At 43.3% G+C, this 22,444-nt stretch overlaps 1 protein-coding gene across 5 annotated transcripts in view; it reads right to left on the bottom strand.

Moving 5' to 3' along the window:
• Positions 1-22,444, bottom strand: part of HIPK1 (homeodomain interacting protein kinase 1) — a 40,446-nt gene that overhangs the window by 9,800 nt on the left and 8,202 nt on the right. For 4 of the 5 annotated variants that reach the window (XM_048826338.2, XM_075121978.1, XM_075121977.1 and 1 more), the window contains exons 3-10: positions 15,147-15,270; positions 9,417-9,536; positions 8,264-8,350; positions 7,220-7,404; positions 6,599-6,761; positions 5,643-5,865; positions 3,218-3,339; positions 1,239-1,373 (exon numbers count right to left, since the gene is read on the bottom strand). In XM_048826338.2, coding sequence (XP_048682295.2) covers positions 1,239-1,373; positions 3,218-3,339; positions 5,643-5,865; positions 6,599-6,761; positions 7,220-7,404; positions 8,264-8,350; positions 9,417-9,536; positions 15,147-15,270 — 1,159 coding nt within the window. The remainder of the gene's footprint in view (positions 1-1,238; positions 1,374-3,217; positions 3,340-5,642; positions 5,866-6,598; positions 6,762-7,219; positions 7,405-8,263; positions 8,351-9,416; positions 9,537-15,146; positions 15,271-22,444) is intronic. The other variant, XM_075121979.1, reaches the window with a different exon arrangement.

Here is a 22,444-nt window from a genome sequence, read left to right on the forward strand (position 1 = left end):
ATGGCAACCCTTCAGCAAGCAGAACTGGAGAAGAGGTGGAAGAGAGACGATCCTTTGGGTCCTTTCTGAACAAACCACTGAGATCCACCAGAACCCACTTGCCTGCCTTTTCATCCTCAAAAAAGGGGAGCATTTAATGTTGTGGCTAGTAGCAGACATTCGAATGGCCAAGCTTAAGTCACTAGTCACAGTAAGGCCAGAGCTCCGGCTTGAGCAAAAGCCACCCCAAAACGAGTCTCCAGCTTGGGTGAAAAAAATGCTAATAAGTTATTGCCACAAAAAGACAAAATGGTTTATGTAAGAAATGGAGTGCGCTTTGAAAGACATGTGAAGACAGAAGGACTTAAAGTGCATTGTAATGTTTCCATATGCTTCACTGATCTGATTCTGGGGTTTTAAAATGACTGGCTTGTGGCATCTGCAGGGTCAATTCTGATGCAGATACCAGACAAATTCAGAGGGCAACAATTTTGAAAGCACAGATTTTAAAACCAGGTGCACCCCCTCTCACAGCCCCTGTCAGTTGGACATTTAGCTTAATCAGAACTAGCCTGAGAAACTGCTGCCATCTAAAAATATAGAGCTCACCTTTAATTTCAACCACAAAATGTAGTAAGAACAAAAAGCATCTGTGGGGAGCAACATCTTTCTTTGGATGATGCAAGCTACCAGTGATTGGTTATAGATAATGAAAGGTCAGAGAATTATTGTCAATATTCAATGAAGGTTAAGGTTTCTTGATTGCTAAAGCAATAAATTAAAAAGCACTTGCTATTATTAGAGGTTTTAACCTGAGCTTAAGCACCTGAAACAGTTCTACATGTAAAGAAGCTTTAAAACAAAAAAATGCAGCTAACTTGCCAACTGGTTCAAACTCTGGCCATCCAGGTACCTGTAGCAGAGTCAGCCTAAAAGGCCTTTTTCTTTGTTTTCAACAATTAAAAGGTAAAGATAGGACAGTAAGCAAAAGACAAATAGGATTATTGCTCTTCTGAGCTTAGGAGAAGAGCTTTATAATACTAGACTAGTAAAGAGCAACAGTCAATGGATCTGGATTCTTTAGAGCCACACTAAACATCAGAGTCAGACAGTGCGTCAGCAATGTTGGGGAGGAAAACAAAAAGACATTAAGATGTAGCAAGAACACAGCCACAAGATGGCACATGCTTCCATGCCCTCTGCAAGTCTAAGTTAAAACAAAAACTCCGTTAGTGAACACAATCAAGGGAGGCAATTACCAGTACTGCAGCCGTCTGTTCTACTAGCGCTGGCCGGCCGGCTGCGCAGTTCAGAGTAAAGGGCACCGCATACTGCGGCGTGATGGTGGCTACTTGAGGATGAAGAGTTGCTACCATTAGTGGTGTACAGCTTCCCTGAAACGCAGATTAGGCAGTGAGTGAAACACACGTCCTGAGACAGGTTAACTGGGTTCAGCAATGGGGCCAGAAAGGCTCTCAACCTATTGGTACTAACAACGCTCTTCAATGTCTCACAGCAATCAAATGTATGTATTCAAACCACTACTCTCTCTGATCCTCCAGGTGGGCTAGTGTGAACAACTGGCAAACGTTCCTGAGGGGAACGCGAGGGACACAGGAACCAGCTTCACAAAACTGGTTCAAACTTTATAGTACCTTATTCTGGGTGGATCCTAGATGTGTGTATTCCAAGCCATCTCTTGTATATACTGTATTGGGCCATAATGATATATGCTGCACCACTGATGTAATACATCATGTATAATCATACACAGGCTATTTCATGTTCAGTATTCTTGGGAAAGGATGAACTAAGGAACTTTAATAATCTTAAAGTCACCAGGGTCTTTAGATTACTAAAAATTAACATCAATCATGGCGAGATTGCCAAGAAACAAACCTAATCCATAAAATCGTTTTATCTGAAGTGTTTTTTAACTGGAGTTTGGTACTTTATCATGAAGAGAAGCAGGAATGGTCTGCTTCATGATGACTTCCTTTAAGATTATTCTGTTCATTGAATACTGTGACCTGTGCAATTATATTAAGCCAAATGCATGCATCATCAAATGCTACCTCAATTGTTTGAATTGAACAAATAAATTGCAACTTATCTCCTAAAACTGCTTCTGTAAGACTAGACCAGTCACTGTGATATACTTCTCCCAGATTTCTTGGGAGGTTACAATTAAGAGTATGCACATTATTTCCCTATGTAACTGTCAGCAGAAACTGTGAAACTATCTAAACTAAAATTATAGTATTATCCATAAAGATGATGGATTCTTCAGTGTTCAAAAATGTTGTACAATAAAGGTGCTTTCTACTGTGTATCCATTGTCTATTTAAATAAAACACTGCTTTGTTGGAAACAGAAATAGTTTTATTTTTATGGCAGAAGACAAATAAGAGTTTAAAGTTTTTGTAAAATGACAGACTATACATTTCAAAGTTAATTAAATTCTGATAACACATTTGGAAATAAATACAATCAGTGAAACACATCCACGCATGTCAAGGATGCAATTATTAAAAAAAAAAAAGTAATTTCATTGAATTAAAGATGGGAATCTACAACATCAATAATTCAAATCTTTACTTTTGTTTTCTGGGATCTCATTTTTCACATGGTAAATAATGCATAGAAACCAATTAATTTCCTATGGAATTTGCTGTCTGGCTTTTAAGCAGATACCTGCCTTATGTAGGAAGGTACCTCTGTCCAGACAAGAACTGAATGTTTTGAACAGCAGTCCCATCCAGAGAAAGACGGAAGTCTCAGGACACTAAATATTTACCCCATTATGGAAGGCCAAACCCCACAGTCAGTGATCATAAAGAAATACAAAACTACTCTCCTGGTTTTGTAATTGTCCTCTGCCTGCAGATTTGTAGGGCACGTCAATATTTTTATGCAAATATCAGATTCTAAAGGGACTTAGTGGAGTCCATAACAGTTCGTCCTGGCTGGCACTTGGCAGAGGAGAATTGTGAAGTGTCAAAGTAAAAAATAAGGTTCAGACTTACAATATCTCAGTAGAACCAGGTAGACTTGAGCTTGATATGAACCTATATATCACTGGGATCCAGGTCCCCGACTCCTGTTTCATTCTGAGATTTCTGTTAATAACAAAGACGATCCCCCCCTCCCTCAACAAGACATGGCTCCCATTGCAACGCGAGAACAAAGCTGGACTGTCCTTTGCACTAGGTGGAATTCCAGTTACCCCTGTTCTTACCTGTGTGAGAACTCCCGACTGGATCTGCAGCGGCTGTGCTGTTGGTGCTTGTGGTACAATCGGAACGGCATTCTCCATCCGTACTGGGAATCCAGAATGCTTTGCAGTAGCCTGAAGTCCGGCTGTTCGGAAAAGGAAGAAGCCATCATTAAGCCGATTTCTTTATTATTCAAATGTTTTTTCAGACTAATTCCTGCCAACCAAATCAAGATGAACAGAAGACACCATCACAGTTACAGCCTCAGCCATCAGGGAAAGGGGAGCCCTTCCCACAGGGGCACAGAAATGGTGCACCTTACGCTAGAGAGTGGGGTTCCCTTTGTCCAGCAGCAACCTGTTCCCCACTGCGAAAGACAAGATCAGGGTATTCGTACCCACACATGGCCACTTGCGCCTTCTGTAAGGCATTGCTGGAAATTAGTGCTGGTAACAGTGTTGTACTTTCTGTCTTGATTTTTGCAACACGGACACCTGTTCAGTGAGAACTGGTCTGAGACTATTGCTACCTATTTAATTTAGGTCACTGAACAGCCATGAGATAGGAACACTTTCAGACTCTGCTGGCGAGGGCAGAACTTGAATCCAACCACCACCCAGTTTAAGGCCATATTTAAATGGAAACAGACAAACAAGAATAGTTTCTGGAGTTCTGAAGTCTTTATGTACTGTACTTGGGAACACACCCCCTCCAGCCACCCATTAAAAAATTATAAATCACTCCCAACATACAGGAAACACTACCGGAAACACTTTCTAAACAATTACAGTCACAACTAAGCCAAACCATACATCTACTAGTGTCTGCAAGGTGCTGCCCCCTCCAGGAGAAGAGAAATTCTTTTCTGGGGCACATGGGGAAATGATCCGGTGCCACTGGGTCATGATGCCCTTCCCTTCTATTTCCTTTTTACAGTAACTGAAATCCTTGTGTGAATGAAAATACCTTGTCCACACTGAGTTTTGTTCCCTGTCTGCTCTTTGAAAGGTTCATCTACTCCTGCAAAAGTGGGACCTATAATTCAGCCCCACTGGTACTCCTCCACCATTACAACTCTCATTTTCGACAGTCTAAACAAGGCTTAACTTTACAAGTAGTACTTAAATGGAATGTTTCAGATCAGTTTGGCACCTACATTCTCCCTCAAAAGACCTTGGTTTGACTTCACTGTCTGTGGACTTCCTAGCCTTCGGAAGCATTTGGCACTAGATGGGCCTTTCAGAGATGGCAGGTGTGTAGCTGGAGTTATCAGACACAACCCACCAATAAAGCCCTGGCTAATGAACAATTACGGTCTCTGCAAGCCCCTAAAATTCTCAAGATAGCACTGGAGAATTCGTTAAAGCTTAGGTCCATTCAAGCTTGTCATTTGCATACAAGCCAGCCAAATGCACTCCCCTCAAATCACATCTGGAGGGGAACACAGTCAAACACTTCTAACATTACCATGCTACCTAAAAACAAGTACAACCCGCATACTGCAGCCATTGCGCCCTGCACTTGTTCTATCAAAATTTTTTGATTCATTCATAACCTACCATATTAGCGCAAGCCAGATACAAACGGAGAAGCTTTCACAATCAGCAGCTGCATTTTTTACTCTGTGTAGCTTTATCTATTTGCAATTGGCATTTTTACTTCTTGCCACCAAGCTGCACAACTGTATTAACACTTGTGAACTGAGATTCCAAGAGTCCATATTCAGTCTAGAAATTTAAGGGAATCACTGGTCAGGATGAAAATTTTAGTTGCGATAGCACCTGTGCATATTCCAAGCTTTTTCTAATCCTTGAGTGTGTCTCCAAATGCTCTTGGTGCCAAGAAACCAAAGCCTAGAAATAAATTTTTGCTCCACTATGAAAATTAACCTGGTTATAGCCCCCGCAATAACAGATTCATGGACAAGATTCAGAAGGGATTTCTATTCTAGGCCTGACTTTCAGACACTTAAACCTCTAGAAAAATCCCCTTTTCATCAAAACTCTCTCATTCTGGTTCTTAATGGGAAGTAGACTGTGCTCATGTGCAAGCCTGACCACTCAAAGGTCAAGCAGAACATGATGAGCGTTGAGGTGCTGTTCAGGGAATGAGAAACATTTCAGAGGCTTTCTTAAGTCTCACATGGGTCAAACTCCTCCTATAGTCCTGAGGAATGCTGTTGTGTTACATTCGGGAGAAAAAAGTGGCTGAGCAATAAAGTGAGTGAAGATTGCCTCGTAGGCAGGTATGTTCTCCTCACCTGTCCAAGCGTGTCCTGGGAGAGGAGAACCGGACATACATATACACCTGGGCTGATTTCAATGGTTTCAGAGTCACATGTGAGAGCACAGAGTGACCTCCTGGAGTTTCTCTACTTGGCCCAAATCACAAGGTTTTATTTTAATTTGGCTGAAACTCCAGTAGAATGCAACAGGTTTTTCCACTTACTTTGAAAAGCAGGGGGACAAACAATGAATGTTTGCTGGAATGGATCAGTCTGCGTGCAGATCTGGGTGGTTCCAGGCTGTAAGGAAACACTCTGTTGTGCTACGCCCGCAACTGGGGCTGCAGATGATGGGTACAGGGCAGACTGATAGTTTAGCAGCGAGACATCTGAGTTTGCCAGGGAAAGAGTAGCAGCGGCAGTAGAGTTAGAAGCCAAGACACTGGCCTAGAAAACAAAACATTACAAATGGGCATATTTGTGTTATGTACCCTATATCCCAGGAACAAACTACTGCAGGTAGCAGAACCCTGGCATGAAGTGACATCAGCTAAAGAATTAAAATAAAGGTAATGGAGAAAATAGACCTGAAAAAAGTTGTATTCGAACCTGCTTTCTATTTTTTGCATTTCATGCCTCTGGACTGACAGGCCCATAAAATCAAAGTAACAGAGCAGAGAAACTGTGTGTCAGTTTGGCCATGCCAACTATATGGAAAATGAAATTGCAAAGGCAGCCTACACATTCTGAAAAGTATCTTCAAAAATAAGCAACTCTGCTAGGTGGGGAGGCGATGAGTCAGCTGTTGTTGAACTAGTCTGCACTACCCCCTAGCTTGGGTGTATGTCTTAATAGGTCTGCCCCATCTCTAATTTCTATAGCCTTATGAGCGGAGGAAAAAATTCTGAATTGAGATGTTATCTAAGGAATTTTAACACATCACTGAAAATACCATTTGTGTAGAACGTGTCTAAATTCGTACGTAGCAACAACACTTGAACACTAAAACTCAGAACTTGTTCTCATATGACAGCAACACCGTTCTATTCATTTAGGGGCAAGTTCTGCTCAGCTACATTACGTGGAAATGAAAAATATCTGATTTCAGTGGAGTTACTTTGCAGAGTAGGATTTGGCCCACAGCATCAAAAACATTTCCCAAACCTAAAGACTCACATACCTGATTGTGCACTGTATTGAGCTGGTTGTTGAAGCTCATTGTTAGGTTTGTGCTTGTGTTAGGAGCTACATGTGTTGTGAATGGGCTCTTTATTTGGTTAATTGTATCATACATATTAACTCTTCGCTTGCAGATCTCCATATTCTGAAAACAGGACTTCACACTGAAATAGAATGAGTGGGGGAAGCATTAGACATACAATACCAGTATATACAATATATGCTCCATTGTAAGCAGTGGATTCAAGAGAAGGAAGGGATTTACATAGCTCTTAGAATACTGTTTTACGTGTGCATGTATATGCCTTTAACTTTACAGCAACAAAACGTCAAAGATCTGGCAAAACTAAATAATACAGCCTCTAACCAGTAGAGAAAAATATTTATGTGAGCCAAAAAAAAAAAAAGTCACCTGGATAAGCTTCCTGCTGTGTCTCATGAATTGGGAGAACACAAATTCAGTCTAAGTAACTAAACTGGAAACACAAAAGAAGCCCCCGATAATATTCCTTTTTAATTAGCAGATTAGACAGACATGCCAGGACAATAGAGGTATGCTGTTCTATGTCATGCTGAGAAATCAATCTAGAACAATGCAAAAACCAAAGTGGCACCAACTCACTGGTTGCTATGTGGGAAATCCAGTAGATGGGTCATTGTAACAAATGAATGGTTTAAAGTCTTCAGCGGAGTAATTCTCTTATCTGCATCAATCGTCAACATTTTCTTTAACAAATCAATGTACTCCCTTCGGTCAGCCTTCTCTGCCAACATGTCTGTCCCTTCCAAGTCCGTAGACATATTCACCTTGGAAAAAAGAAATGAGAACAGTTAGTGCCAATGGAAAATTAATCACGGCTATACAAATCAGTAATTCCATAGTCTATGGAAGTGCCAATAACCAATGCTGGTCCTTAAACGCCTTCATTTTAGGGTCTCTCCTTCCCCAGTCTACATTCACTAATCCAGAGAAATCTGAATCTAACTTATGCACAGAATTTTTTGTCAATATTTAGTTGGTGTGCTGAGGTGAAATCAACTGGGCTTGATTCTCCACTGCCTTGCAGATGTGTCATCCTATGCAAAGGGAATGCTAAAGGTAGCCTTTAACAGTTTCCCTAATTAAGATTCAGACAGCTTTGAATGTGCACTCAGGGACTTTTTTGGCAGAAAATTGTGAGCTGTTACACCTCTGTGCATCTCCACTAGCCTTCTCCTGAAGGCTTTACTACCATCTTGAACAGGGCGGTTCCACTTGTGTGGACAAGGCATCGGCATTTTAACCTTCTAAGCCCCTTCTCGAGCCGGGAGAAGCACCATCGGTGCTTTGCCAGCACTGTACTCTCACCATCGCTGCCACTGGCAGAGTGGGACCAGCCCTCACAATGGGCGGGAGACGACAAGCAGAGTCGGGACTTGTGAGCCACAGCAGTCTCTTCCCCATAATCCCCTTTATATTGTACATGTGAGTTTCTCAAATGGCATCATCGTCAGAGCTGGCACTGGGCGTAAGCAGAGTAAACAATCATGTAGGGCCCCAAGCAGCTGAAGTTTTATTAGTATGTGTCGGGGGGTGGGGGAAGAGAGAATATCCCTGCTTAGTGCCCTCAATGGCCTAGCACAGCCGCTAGTCATCATTCATTTTCCAACAGCCTCCTCTGCTCACCTGCGCCATGTCATCCAAACAGTTGAATATATATTTCCGAGCTTCTTTTGATTTTATTCCTGTCTCCAACTCATGTTCTTCTGGGGTCTATAAAATAAAACATTTGTTCAGAGCAGCTGGAGCCTGGTGTTAATATTTGATTGAAATAAAAACAAAGGAAAGCCAATGACCAAAACTTCGGGCCGTATAATCATTCTGCCTATTTTAGAGGGCAAACACAATAAACCATTTGCAAGTAGGGCAGGAGTAAACAGTCACCAGCTCCCTGCTCCGTGACCCTTTGGGAGCAACTCACTGCAAAACTGAAATACTGGCTTGGAGGAGAATGGGGCCAAACCTGAGCCGACTATTGGTCAAGGACAGACTCCAACGCTGCCTCATGTTCCACCATGAAGAGTTCTACCAAAGCGAACGCCAGATTCTGAGACAGTATTTGAGAGCAGTGGAAGCAGGAGTATTTAGGATATAGGCAAAAGCCAAACTGAGACATTTTAAAGTAAACTCTAAGGGGGAAGAGATGGCCCTCTCACCTCCTTTGCTTCTATGATCTAAAGGAGGCCTGGGAGTTTATTCCCCAGAACCAGGGTGTGGGTTTTTGCCCTTTTGTGTTTTGCTTGTTTATTTAGAAACATCAATAATATCACGTATTCTCCTTCAGTTCTGTTGGGGGAACTCTGGGGAGGACTCTAGAACTAGAGTAGATTTTCCAAACTCTCACCAGGTGCGTGTCTGTTCTGAATCTTTCACAAAGAAAGCCTGTTTCTCCCAAGAGCTCGCCAGGAGTTTGTTAAGTTAGGCTACTGAAGGCTTTTAACAAAAACAAACTACCATGAAATACACTTCAGTTCACTCCTAACACTGCTCAGCAGCTGAAGTAGGTCATCTCTGATAAGCAGACTGAGCAGTCATAATAAATGGCCATCATCACACACGTTTTGCGGTCAATATCACTCTCGCTTGCTATTGGTAGACACCTGCTAGGGGTTTGTCCAGTTTCTAAAAGGAAATGTACAAATCAACTACATCTGAACGATATTTACAACCTAATCTTTACCCAGGGTACTTCACAGCATATTAAAATCACGTAACAATGAAATCTGGATCAGGTCCGTGACGGACAAAACAGATTTTGAAGTTAAAGAGAGAGACAAACCTTTAACCTCCATAGTGGGTATCCCAAGTTTGGATCTCTGTTAAAAAACCTGCTTGTTTTCGTTCCTGCACTCAGAAGATACTCTGCTGGAAGGCCTTGGGTTTGTGAAATATAACGAATCTGTAAAGAAAAAAAAATTAAAGACGCCAACAAACTGGACTGATAACTAAATCTAGTACAGCAAAATATTGAGGTTCTACCAACTTTGTTAATAATGAATAGGAAATAGGCTCTAAATACAATTCTAAAAGTTCCATTTTTTTTAAATATAGGCTGTCTGAATAACTGAAATGTCATAATACAAAACAAAAGATGCAATTCTCAAGTATTTACAAACACATTTAACTGGTTCTATCTAATTTTCTGCAGAGATTTTAGGTATTGGTAAATGCTAATGTGCCTCTCTGCCTTTTTTACTGAAATTTTCTTGGCCCAAAGCTGTTTTAGCAGACTGAGAATAAGCTATTTATAAAAAGGGAAAGTATGGGGGAAATGCAGCACTCCCCAATGTAATCACTAAACATTTTTAAAGAGGAGTGAAGGGTTTTAAAAATGTTACCAAATATGTATTATTTAAATATATAATTATCAGAAAAGATATAGGTATCTGAGTGATGCAGTTGGGTGTGGGCATATCCACCCTTGAATGTGTTGCTCACGAAGGGTCCAGTGGCAAAGCACCACTGACTTCAAAAGTGCGAGTTTAGATTCATAAAGCATGTAGATCCCCTGTATCCTTTAAGGCATCAATATTTGGAGTAAAAAAACCAAATAAATAACCCTCCCCCCAGAAAAGTGTATAGAACATGTTTAAAAAACACTGACTACAGTATCAGTAACACAGCAATATGCTACACTACAAAGTACAAAGCTGTCCTTAAAAGAAAAAAGACACTCCGTTATAAAGCAGAGGAATAATTTTACATATCAACACATTTTCTCAAATCTTCCCCCAAGTTCTGTGGTCTAAATTGCTAATACTATCTGCTCCGCAAGTTTCAGTGTGAGAAACGATACAATTTGTTAGGACAAGAAAAAAGATCAGTTTCTTAAAAGTATCTTTTAAAAAAAAAAAAAGAAACCACCAGTGAACATGTAACCCACTTGTGGAAGTGCAGGACTGGAAACACGGGCTGAAGGCAGTTAGGCACTGTAGATACTGATACCATAGTCTGTAGCCCAAATTACTGCATGTAGTTCTGCCAGCACACTGGCTATTCCAGTATTAGGCGCTTCCTGAGCAGCTGAACTGTCATAAAGGGAAGGGTAAACCCCTTTGAAATCCCTCCTGGCCAGGGGAAAGCTCCTCTCACCTGTAAAGGGTTAAGAAGCTAAAGGTAACCTTGCTGGCACCTGACCAAAATGACCAATGAGGAGACAAGATACTTTCAAAAGCTGGGAGGAGGGAGAGAAACAAAGGGTCTGTGTGTCTGTCTATATGCTGGTTTCTGCCGGGGATAGACCAGGAATGGAGTCTTAGAACTTTTAGTAAGTAATCTAGCTAGGTATGTGTTAGATTATGATTTCTTTAAATGGCTGAGAAAAGAATTGTGCTGAATAGAATAACTATTTCTGTCTCCAACATGAGTTTCTATAAGCCATTACCCTATGATCCCACTGAGAGTTACCAAAAGCAACTACAGCATTTGCTCAAGAAACTTCCTGAAAAAGCACAAGATCAAATCCGCACAGACACACCCCTGGAACCCCGACCTGGGATATTCTATCTACTACCCAAGATCCATAAACCTGGAAATCCTGGGTGCCCCATCATCTCAGGCATTGGCACCCTGACAGCAGGATTGTCTGGCTATGTAGACTCCCTCCTCAGGCCCTACGCTACCAGCACTCCCAGCTACCTTCGAGACACCACTGACTTCCTGAGGAAACTTCAATCCATCGGTGATCTTCCTGATAACACTATCCTGGCTACTATGGATGTAGAAGCCCTCTACACCAACATTCCACACAAAGATGGACTACAAGCCGTCAAGAACACTATCCCCGATAATGTCACGGCTAACCTGGTGGCTGAACTTTGTGACTTTGTCCTTACCCATAAGTATTTCACATTTGGGGACAATGTATACCTTCAGATCAGCGGCACTGCTATGGGTACCCGCACGGCCCCACAGTATGCCAACATTTTTATGGCTGATTTAGAACAACGCTTCCTCAGCTCTCGTCCCCTAAAGCCCCTACTCTACTTGCGCTATATTGATGACATCTTCATCATCTGGACCCATGGAAAAGAAGCCCTTGAGGAATTCCACCATGATTTCAACAATTTCCATCCCACCACCAACCTCAGCCTGGTCCAGTCCACACAAGAGATCCACTTCCTGGACACTACAGTGCTAATAAACAATGGTCACATAAACACCACCCTATACCGGAAACCTACTGACCGCTATTCCTACCTGCATGCCTCCAGCTTTCACCCTGACCACACCACACGATCCATCGTCTACAGCCAAGCTCTGCGATACAACCGCATTTGCTCCAACCCCTCAGACAGAGACAAACACCTACAAGATCTCTGTCAAGTTTTCTTACAACTACAATACCCACCTGCAGAAGTAAAGAAACAGATTGATAGAGCCAGAAGAGTTCCCAGAAGTTACCTATTACAGGACAGGCCTAACAAAGAAAATAACAGAACGCCACTAGCCGTCACCTTCAGCCCCCAACTAAAACCCCTCCAACGCATTATTAAGGATCTACAACCTATCCTAAAGGATGACCCAACACTCTCACAAATCTTGGGAGACAGGCCAGTCCTTGCCTACAGACAGCCCCGCAACCTGAAGCAAATACTCACCAACAACCACATACCACACAACAGAACCACTAACCCAGGAACTTATCCTTGCAACAAAGCCCGTTGCCAATTGTGCCCACATATCTATTCAGGGGACACCATCACAGGGCCTAATAACATCAGCCACACTATCAGAGGCTCGTTCACCTGCACATCCACCAATGTGATATATGCCATCATGTGCCAGCAATGCCCCTCTGCCATGTACATTGGTCAAACTGGACAGTCTCTACGTAAAAGAATAAATGGACACAAATCAGATGTCAAGAATTATAACATTCATAAACCAGTCGGAGAACACTTCAATCTCTCTGGTCACGCAATCACAGACATGAAGGTCGCTATCTTAAAACAAAAAAACTTCAAATCCAGACTCCAGCGAGAAACTGCTGAATTGGAATTCATTTGCAAATTGGATACTATTAATTTAGGCTTAAATAGAGACTGGGAGTGGCTAAGTCATTATGCAAGGTAGCCTGTTTCCTCTTGTTTTTTCCTACCCCCCCCCCAGATGTTCTGGTTTAACTTGGATTTAAACTTGGAGAGTGGTCAGTTTGGATGAGCTATTACCAGCAGGAGAGTGAGTTTGTGTGTGTATGGGGGTGGGGGGGGATGTGAGAAAGCCTGGATTTGTGCAGGAAGTGGCCCAGCTTCATTATCATGCACATTGTGTAAAGAGTTGTCACTTTGGATGGGCTATCACCAGCAGGAGAGTGTATTTGTGTGGGGGGGTGGAGGGTGAGAAAACCTGGATTTGTGCTGGAAATGGCCCACCTGATGATCACTTTAGATAAGCTATTACCAGCAGGACAGTGGGGTGGGAGGAGGTATTATTTCATATTCTCTGTGTATATATAAAGTCTGCTGCAGTTTCCACGGTATGCATCCGATGAAGTGAGCTGCAGCTCACGAAAGCTCATGCTCAAATAAATTGGTTAGTCTCTAAGGTGCCACAAGTACTCCTTTTCTTTTTGCGAATACAGACTAACACGGCTGTTACTCTGAAATATTTCTGTCTGTGTATCTTTTTTGTAACTTAAGGTTTTGCCTAGAGGAGTTCTCTATGTTTTTGAATCTAATTACCCTGTAAGATATCTACCATCCTGATTTTACAGGGGGGATTTCTTTATTTCTATTTACTTCTATTTTTAATAAAAGTCTTCTTGTAAGAAAACTGAATGCTTTTTCATTGTTCTCAGATCCAAGGGTTTGGGTCTGTGGTCACCTATGCAAATTGGTGAAGCTTTTTATCCAACATTTCCCAGGAAAGGGGTTTGCAAGTGTTGGGAAGATTGTTCATTGTTCTTAAGATCCAAGGGTCTGGGTCTGTAGTCACCTAGGCAAATTGGTGAGGCTTTTTACCAAACCTTGTCCAGGAAGTGGGGTGCAAGGTTTTGGGAAGTATTTTGGGGGGAAAGACGCGTCCAAACAGCTCTTCCCCAGTAACCAGTATTAGTTTGGTGGTGGTAGCGGCCAATCCAAGGACAACGGGTGGAATATTTTGTACCTTGGGGAAGTTTTGACCTAAGCTGGTAAAGATAAGCTTAGGAGGTTTTTCATGCAGGTCCCCACATCTGTACCCTAGAGTTCAGAGTGGGGGAGGAACCTTGACATGAACATTCACAGGGCACTAGATAGGTTACTAAATTGGTGTTGCTTGTGAGCCAAGATGAATTTGTGGCCTAGCTTTTCATTTCTAGCAATTTGGGTTCAAACTGACCAGTGTTTATATTCTTCATACTTAAGCAACAAAATTTTCAGTAGTACAATTAAGAAATAACTTCCAACAAACATCATCCACTAGATGCTGAGCAATAAAAACTGGAGTCCAAATTAGTTACAATGGCCTCATTATTGTACAGCAGATTGCCTCCTGCAAGGCCAAGGTTGCTTAACAAGGCCAAGCCAGGTGCTCATTTCCAGAGATGCCTCCTCCAAATCTTGACTGGGCCTGCATTTACTGCTGCAGTTCAGGTAAAAACAAACATCTTCACTACAGACATCAAACTCAACCACATGAAGTCAGAGTACGGGCTACCCCAAGTTTCTGGAGGATTACAGAACTCTATACTAAGCAATGAGAACCCGACCTTTGTCCCCACCCACCTACACACTGAGATAAGATTCGCAGAAGTACATGAACCTTACCGTAGAAGGAAACCACCATGCCATACTTTAGTTATTTCTAACTCAGCCTGCTCACTAATGTACCACTGCATTTCCTCTGGAAATTTACGGTGACAAAGAGACACGACAAGCTAATTTGAGAGGGTCTTTTCACATAGAGAAAAATATACCAGACACTGTTAAATGGTAATACCACAAAACAAACCATGTGATGGAAAAGCTGTACTTGGAAAAGCATTGTTCTATTTAGGTTTGTTGCTCTTCTATGGACAGGCTAACAGCCAGGTAATACTGCTACCCTCCACATACGCGCACTGTACTTCACAGGCTGCAGAGACTGCATTTGGGACATGCTCGGTGTTGGAGACCAGAGCTTCTGTAGGAATTAACATGACAGGAAATGCATGGCAGGCCACCCTGGGACCACTACTCCTGTAGCTAATTTGTCCCTCTTGAACCGCAGGGTGCTGTGCACAGCCAGGACTGAGACACTGCATTTCAGTTGTGCCAGAACGGGAACTGCAAGTTGTATATTAAACAGTAGTGAGACACACACAGGACCTCTGCGTTCTCTATTCAAAGGCAAAGTGGGAGGCAGGGCACAAATGGGAAGCAGCCTCAGTTATCACAGATAGAAAGAGAATTGGATCAAAGCAGGAAAGCAGTTGAAGACCAAATCAGAGCAGAATTTGAATGAGTACTTCAGTTTCACAGGGTTTATAAAAAAAAAAAGCTCCTTCTGACTGTACAAGCACCACCCCGTACGCACGATATGCTCTTACCTGATCGTATTCTGAAGCTCCTGGGTACAGAGGCCAACCCAGGAACAGCTCAGCTATCACACAGCCTAGGGACCACATGTCAATAGCTTCACAGAATGGTAAACCCAGGATGATTTCAGGAGCTCTGCAAAACAAGATTAAAACGTTCAGCCTGGCACAGAAAGCAAATGGTGCCTATTTACATATTATTCAAGCACCTTGTACAGCACAGCAGAGCTCCCCAGAGATACTTCCCTGTAACGTTAAAAGTGGCTGCCCGTAAAGGTGCAGCATTTCTCGCTAGCCTAATAGTGTCTGTGTCATCCTCATTTAGGAGCACTGATTATTTTTCCTTTTCAGCCACAGTAAATCAACAGTGTAGTCTTCTAGCCCAAGAGGAAAGGACTCAACAGTCCAGAGACATTTCATACCAATGCAAAATACCCTATACTACCGCCCCCCTGTAAATGGCAAGTATGTTGCTAGCTGATTTAGTCACATGGCAGGGCATACAGAGCTTGGGGTGACCCGTAGCCATCACACAACCCACCCCTAGCATGTCCCCACAGGCATGTCAGAGAGCAGCCTGGCATTGTGTGGGTAAATCCTATCGGGTGATGCTCCCTCAGCTCAGCTAATCAGCAGCAAAGGAGTCTAGATAGGTTCAGAAGGTTTACAAGGGCTTTGGCTGCATTCACCTGGAAAAAGAGAGGGGTCTGCAGACCCAAGCCAAGGCACTTTGCAGAGAGAAGAGTGCCACTTTGTTTACACTGCTTAGTGTTTATATAGGGTTTATTTGGGACATCTCAGGCTTAAGGTGGATGAAGAGAACATAGCCAGACACTGTGATGGTCAGTGTTTTGCCACATTATTTTATGGGATTTGGGGCAACAGAACCTCACCAAGCATAAAAACCCCTGCCCAGCCTCTCTCAGAGAGATTATGAACAAAACAATGTGCTGCTTTTAAATCTCAAACCCCGGAGAGGATTTTTTCTGCATAACCCATCTGGACAGAAATGTTGCAGGAGATGATCTTTTAGCACAGCTATCCCTTTGCCTCACACACACAGCTGTGAAACAAACACCTGCAGTTCTGCCTGCTCATAGATTGAATTCTAGCCTTGTATTTACATATGGTGTAAATACAAGGGCTCATGGGAGCAGGTACAGGAATTCACTCCAGAAAGTACAGGAAACACTGGAACTTCCGTTTTCCGAGGAATAACCAATTCCATTGTGACCCCAATGTGGGGGGAGGAGAGAAACATCCCAAACACTGGTCTAGGCTGCTTTCTGGGCAGGTCTTGGGCAGTAGATCCTAACACTTGTGTGTAATTTCTCATGTGGCAAACACACATCAAGAAAGAAATATATTGCATAATCATCCCAGTTAAAGCAGCTCTGAAACTAGTTATCTTGCTTTACAGTTTTGGACTCTGTACTGGTATGAGGAATAAGATCTCTCCATCACATGGCATTCGGCAGCAGGACACCGAAAAGCCCATCTTAATCCCCTTTTCCATCTGACCATTCACCTGGCTGTGCATGGTAAGGAATGATTCCCAGGTAACTGTAACACGGATGCCGTACATCTACCAAAGTCAATGCACTTCTCACAGCTGACATGCAAGTCATCAGGGAATGAGGCAAGTGCCACCTGACATGTTACCTCAGCTAACTGTTCCCCCCGACCTCCCCGCTGCACTCTAGTGGCGGGGCAGTCGCACTGATTCAGTAGCTGCTGCTTTAATACAAGCAGTTCTCTTACGTGGGTGAACCCTTTTAATTAGCCCAGCCCCCTACAAATCAAACGGTGGCAATTAGGCTTTTATTCCGACTATCAGAGTAATACAGTGAGCCAGGGATATCTGTCAGGAATTGCTCCCATTCAGTGTTACTATGCTGCTTCATTTTAGTCCCCCGCACTATCCTTGAGAGAGTGTGTGAGTGTGAGTTCACTTTCTCAGCTAGGTCTGGGAGGGATTTATTACCTACAAACTTATGTAACATTATGCAAACATGTCCAAAATGGAATGAAAATGTTTAGCCAGAAAATCAGCACACGAATATGAAAGAACTGTACTGAGACAAGTCGGTTTGTTTAGCAGCCCAAAAGGATACTGCTGAAGAGCTGGATACACCTGTTAACGAGCCCTGCTTAGTCATTTAATCAGGATTCCCAACTCCAGGTGCCATTATTCCAACATGTCAAGGCATCCTTGCTCAGCAGGTGTTGCCAATTAGCAGGCAGGACCTAAGTCTGCTGCCTGTTCCTGGGTGGAACGCCCAGCCAAGTCCATGGGAGTTTAACAGATCTAACCGCTTACAGGACACAATGGAAGTGGCCTGGGGTAGAAGAGACCACAGCGCAATCTTGTTCAAACCTGCATGAACATGTATGGCCTGACTCAGATAGAACGGACTGTAAATGGCTATGGATAGTGGAAGTGGAATTATTCCTTTGTCCTGTGTGCGCATCCAGGGACAGTCTTGCAGTGTCAAAGACGCTCCTAGCCCTGAGCAGTTTATACTCTAAACAGATTACCTTCTCATGAGGCCTCAGTTTTCATATTGGCTCAAGACACAGCTGGTATGCAACAGCCATCAGCCTCCTTCACATCTGCTTTTAGAATGGGGTTGCTAATGACAGCAGTTAGCAGTACTATTATTAGTGACCACTGAAAGTGGTGTTGAAACAGAACAGCAGCCAGATGTCTCCTTTACAGCTGGACTGTCTAGGATTAAATTTGCAGTGTTGTAGCCACACTGGTTCCAGGATATTAGAGACAAGGTGGGTGAGGTAATATATTTTACTGGACTAACTTCTTCAGACCAGAAGAAGAGTCCAGGTAGCTCAAAAGCTTGTCTCTTTCACTAACAGAAATTGATCCAAAGGCACCACCCACCTGATCTCTCTAGGATTAAATTATTAATCTGCACTCTTGGAAACTCTTTATGAGGCAGAAAATGACAACTGACAGAATTCCTCCTCTGAATAGCAGATTGTTACATTCTGATTTCCAGGGCCAGCAAGTACCCCCAGCCAGCCTCAGGGAAGGTTACCACAAAACTCAGATTCTTCCACTACCACCAGCACATTTCAAAAGGAGTGGTGTTTGTGGAGAGGGCACCTCCCCTTGATCACGTCCCTCTTACTTGCAGAGAGCAAGCGTTAATCTCCGGCTCATGCCATTGCAATAGCGATGCCACAAAGTCACGCAGGAGCCGAGTTAGTTTAAGAGCTGGAGAAAGTCAGACTTCTGGTGGCAGGGCAGGGCCCAGGGCCCAGTGTAGAGCTAAGGAACAGATGGTACTGCACAACGGAGGCTCCTCTGATCAACATACAGTACAGTAGTGGTAGGTTACAAGACAGGCCTAAGCACATCTGCATCGCTGAACAGGTGGGATAGGACTACTGAATCTTCCTCACCACTGCGGTTGCCCAGTATTTCCACCAAACGACTGCCTCTGTAAGAAGAGTCTTCTCTTGCCAATGAGGATAGTGGTATAAATACCCTCCCCCGAGGTAGCAATGGCCCATACTCACCACACTAGCTGTTATAGGCAATAGGATGCATAGAACTGGAAAGAGCTGTCCCTTCTCCTGGAGTTGGTCACTGTGAACATGTCTTATCCGAGCAGCTTAAACTGTCTGACTCATCTGCTGATAATGTGACTCCCCTACTAGGCATCAATGACGTCTGAAAACATTGTGTGTGGCCCGACATTCGTATGCCCCCTTCCGTCAGGATTTGCCTCAGTCTGACCAGCACTGCAGAGCTGACAGTAATACCAAAGCGGAGCATGAGCCAGCCCAAGCACACCTCTGCCTAGGAGCAGGTACCTCACAACCAGTGTAGGGAAAGCAATTGCACATTCTGTGCATTTTAAATCCTGGCCTGACAAAGTCCACGTCAAATCTCCGCTGGAAATATGGCTCCAGCAGCGTCATCCAACTAGGCAAGCTGTCCATGAGCCAGGAATGCAATGAGGCAGAACAGAATCCAGAGGTTGTTTCCCTTGCTCACATTTCACCTCCCATGGCCATATCCTGTTCTGGAACAGCAACCCAAGGGTGCTAGCCTCTCTTCAACTGCTGCCAGCGCTTGATACCACAGTGAATGGTGCAAAAATCACCACAGTGCACCTATTGTGGACTCCCTCTCCCCCACAAAACCCCACTGGGTGGATTTAACCAGTCCAGATTCAATGACAAGAAGCACATTATGATGAAACTACGCTTCTCTTGTTGTGAAAAAATTCATGCAGTTCAGAGCCATGAGTACTGGAGGGACAATTCAGCTCACGCCCCTCACCACAATTTAGATCCAAGTGGGTGACAGACACAGAACAGTACAGCATCTGGAAATGGCCCACCTTGATTATCACTACAAAAGGTCCCTCCCCGCTGGTAATAGCTCACCTTAAGTGATCACTCTCCTCACAGTGTGTATTGTAACACCCATTGTTTCATGTTCTCTGTGTATATAAAATCTCCCCACTGTATTTTCCACTGAATGCATCCGATGAAGTGAGCTGTAGCTCACGAAATCTTATGCTCAAATAAATTGGTTAGTCTCTAAGGTGCCACAAGTCCTCCTGTTCTTTTTGCGAATACAGACTAACACGGCTGCTACTCTGAAATCTTCCATTCTGTTACTGTACAATTAAAGCCCATGCTACACTCATTACAGCAGCTGGCTAGGAGTCAAAGTATTGGCTCCTAAATTCAGACAGACTTTCAAAACTGCTTTTTTCCCCAGAAGAGCCAAGTCCCCATACATCCCATTAAAGTCAGGGGATGTCTGAGTGCTCAGCACTTCTGGAAAAAGCCACTGCTTTAAGTCCCTATAGCAGCCTCACTTCAGGTATCCAAATTTGAAAGTTTTAGCTGAGTGAGTGGCCAAGACACTGACATAAGACCAATACAAAGTGAAGACAGGACAGGAAACAATTAGTTTGTGATAGGACTGAGACTAATTCGTGTTTTACTTCAGTGGCTGTTTTAAAACAAACAATGCTGGAGCCTCAAGCCTCATCTTGAAAGCTCTTTTCAATGTGAAATTAAGCCAGAAACAACAGAACTCTCCCCAAGAGAAACTAGTTTCTACACCTAGAAGGCGGATTTTATTTAGCCTCAAATTGATGTAAATTTCACACCACATTAAATAGATTTCCACATTGCCTGATTCTTCCCAACTCCAGTGAAGCAGGCCTAGTCTTAGACAGCATTTGAATACTCCTCTCTCCAGCAAGGTCAGTCACCCCACCTTCGGGGGGAGATGGAAGTGGCTTTTAGTTTAGTATGATATGCATAGTAGGGCAAGCAGCTTCCTTTCCAGAGGCCCCTTGAGACACTTCTTGCCCCATGCTCCCTCCACGCCAGGGGACAATGTCTTGATATTTATTTGGTAGTTCTCTCAGATGAGAAGGATCACAGAGTAGTTACACTGTTTTGTTTCAAGCCACTGAGTGGGTAGCTGTAGGACCATGAGAAAAAATAGTGCTCCATTGAGCATAACTCTAGACATGTAGGAACAGAAGGACCTTTGTGAAAGTTACTTTAATAAACAGGCAAATAAAAGGTTCCTGGCAAAAGAGGTCACTTTAAAATGTACTGTAACATACATTGAAAAGTCACCATGAACTAGGAAGGAAGACAGAGCTGAACATGAGACTTTCCTTCAGGAAGAACTGGAAGGGAAAGGTACAGCCTCTCTATCTATACAGGCAAAGATGCCTACCGGGGCTTAATGAGTAATGGTAATTCTGGACTGGTGAGTAGGGACCTGGGGTATCGGCTACAGCTGCTTCTACCTTCCCCAAGGGGGATAAAGCGGGGGAGCAGAGAGCTGGCTCACTGAAATACTTTGTAAAAAGCGCTATTAGATCTCCTTATCTGTCTGCAAACCCACTTTCCTTCAAAGGATGGTTAAGCACGGCAGGGCTTATTTCAGTGCAATGGAGTTCACTTATAATGCTAGATACAGGGAGTGACTGGACAACAGGTAACTGACAAGCCTTAGACAAGTTGTGAACTTCTGACATATTTAAATTGTTATGGCTAATTAAAGTTGATGGATTCATTTTAAATTGGTCAAGAGACATTTTACAGAAAGGGGAGACAATTCAAGTCTTCCGCTGCACCTACCGGTAGTGCCCTGCAGCAGCTAATTCTCCATTTCACATGCACAGAATGTGCTAGTTGCAATTTGCTGCAGGCATGTGGAGTGAGGAGGAAAGGAGAGGTCACACTGCCAAAGTAGCAACTCTGGTCACCTGCATATGAATTTCCTCTCCTAACTACTCTCGATGAAATGTGTGGCTTGGCAGGTGGGAAAGTCATTTTCATTATGACTAGTAGACTTAGCCCTCAGGCTAGCAGAGGTGCCACGTATATTTTTCAAACCCTGGTGCCCATACAGCCTTCGATTAAACATCCACCTCACAGGTCAAGTCAGCATCTCTGTATTAATGCTGGAAGAGGCATACAGCCTCCTGCAATAGCCTCTTATGGTCATTTTATTAAAGGAGTAGCTCTCCAAAATGGCAGTTCCAAAATAACTGTTTAGTCAGAGTCTGAACATTCTGCTACAGAGGTTCCTACCTAACCTGAGCAGATCAGTGAACCCTTCACTTTCAGTTGAAAAGTTTCTAGACTTCATAGTTGCAAAGAAAAGCTTAGTTCCCTTTTGGGAGATTAACTGATGCAACATAGTCTTCCTGGGTCTGCAGACACGCTGAAACAACAGCTGAGCTCCATTTATTTCTGTGTTAGCACTAACCCTGACCACACTACATGTCAGCATTACCATTTCAGGAATCATTTTAATAGATGAGACAGGAAAGAGATGGGAGCACAGCACACAGGGTGTGCAGGGGGCAGTGGGAATTCCTGCCAGGAAGGAGATACGGAGGGTGACAGACAGGGCAGGAAAGGAAATAAAGGGAAGATGTAAAAACACATATAAAATGGAGCTTGTTTTCCTACTGAGTGACTAAAGTACTGGCCATAAATGGTAGCGGCTCCAAGTTTATGTACTGCATGAAGGTCGTTCTGACCCTTATCTTTGTGTAAGTTTCCCACTGCTATCAGCGGATGCACTGCTCTGGCCTGAGTGACTCCTAAATTTACACCTTGCCCTCTGGACAATAATTCAATCCTTCCAAGAGATGAGGTTTGTCCTCCCTGATCTGGTTCTTGCATATTGATTAAGGATGTGGGGCTCATCTGCTCCCATTAAGTGACACCCCTCCAGTGCCAGTCTACTTTACGGATGCAAGGGTACAGAGATCGCCTCAGGTATAAATCCTTAC

The sequence above is a fragment of the Caretta caretta genome, chromosome 21 (genome assembly GCF_965140235.1).
Source record: "Caretta caretta isolate rCarCar2 chromosome 21, rCarCar1.hap1, whole genome shotgun sequence".
NCBI classification, from domain to species: Eukaryota; Metazoa; Chordata; order Testudines; family Cheloniidae; genus Caretta; species Caretta caretta.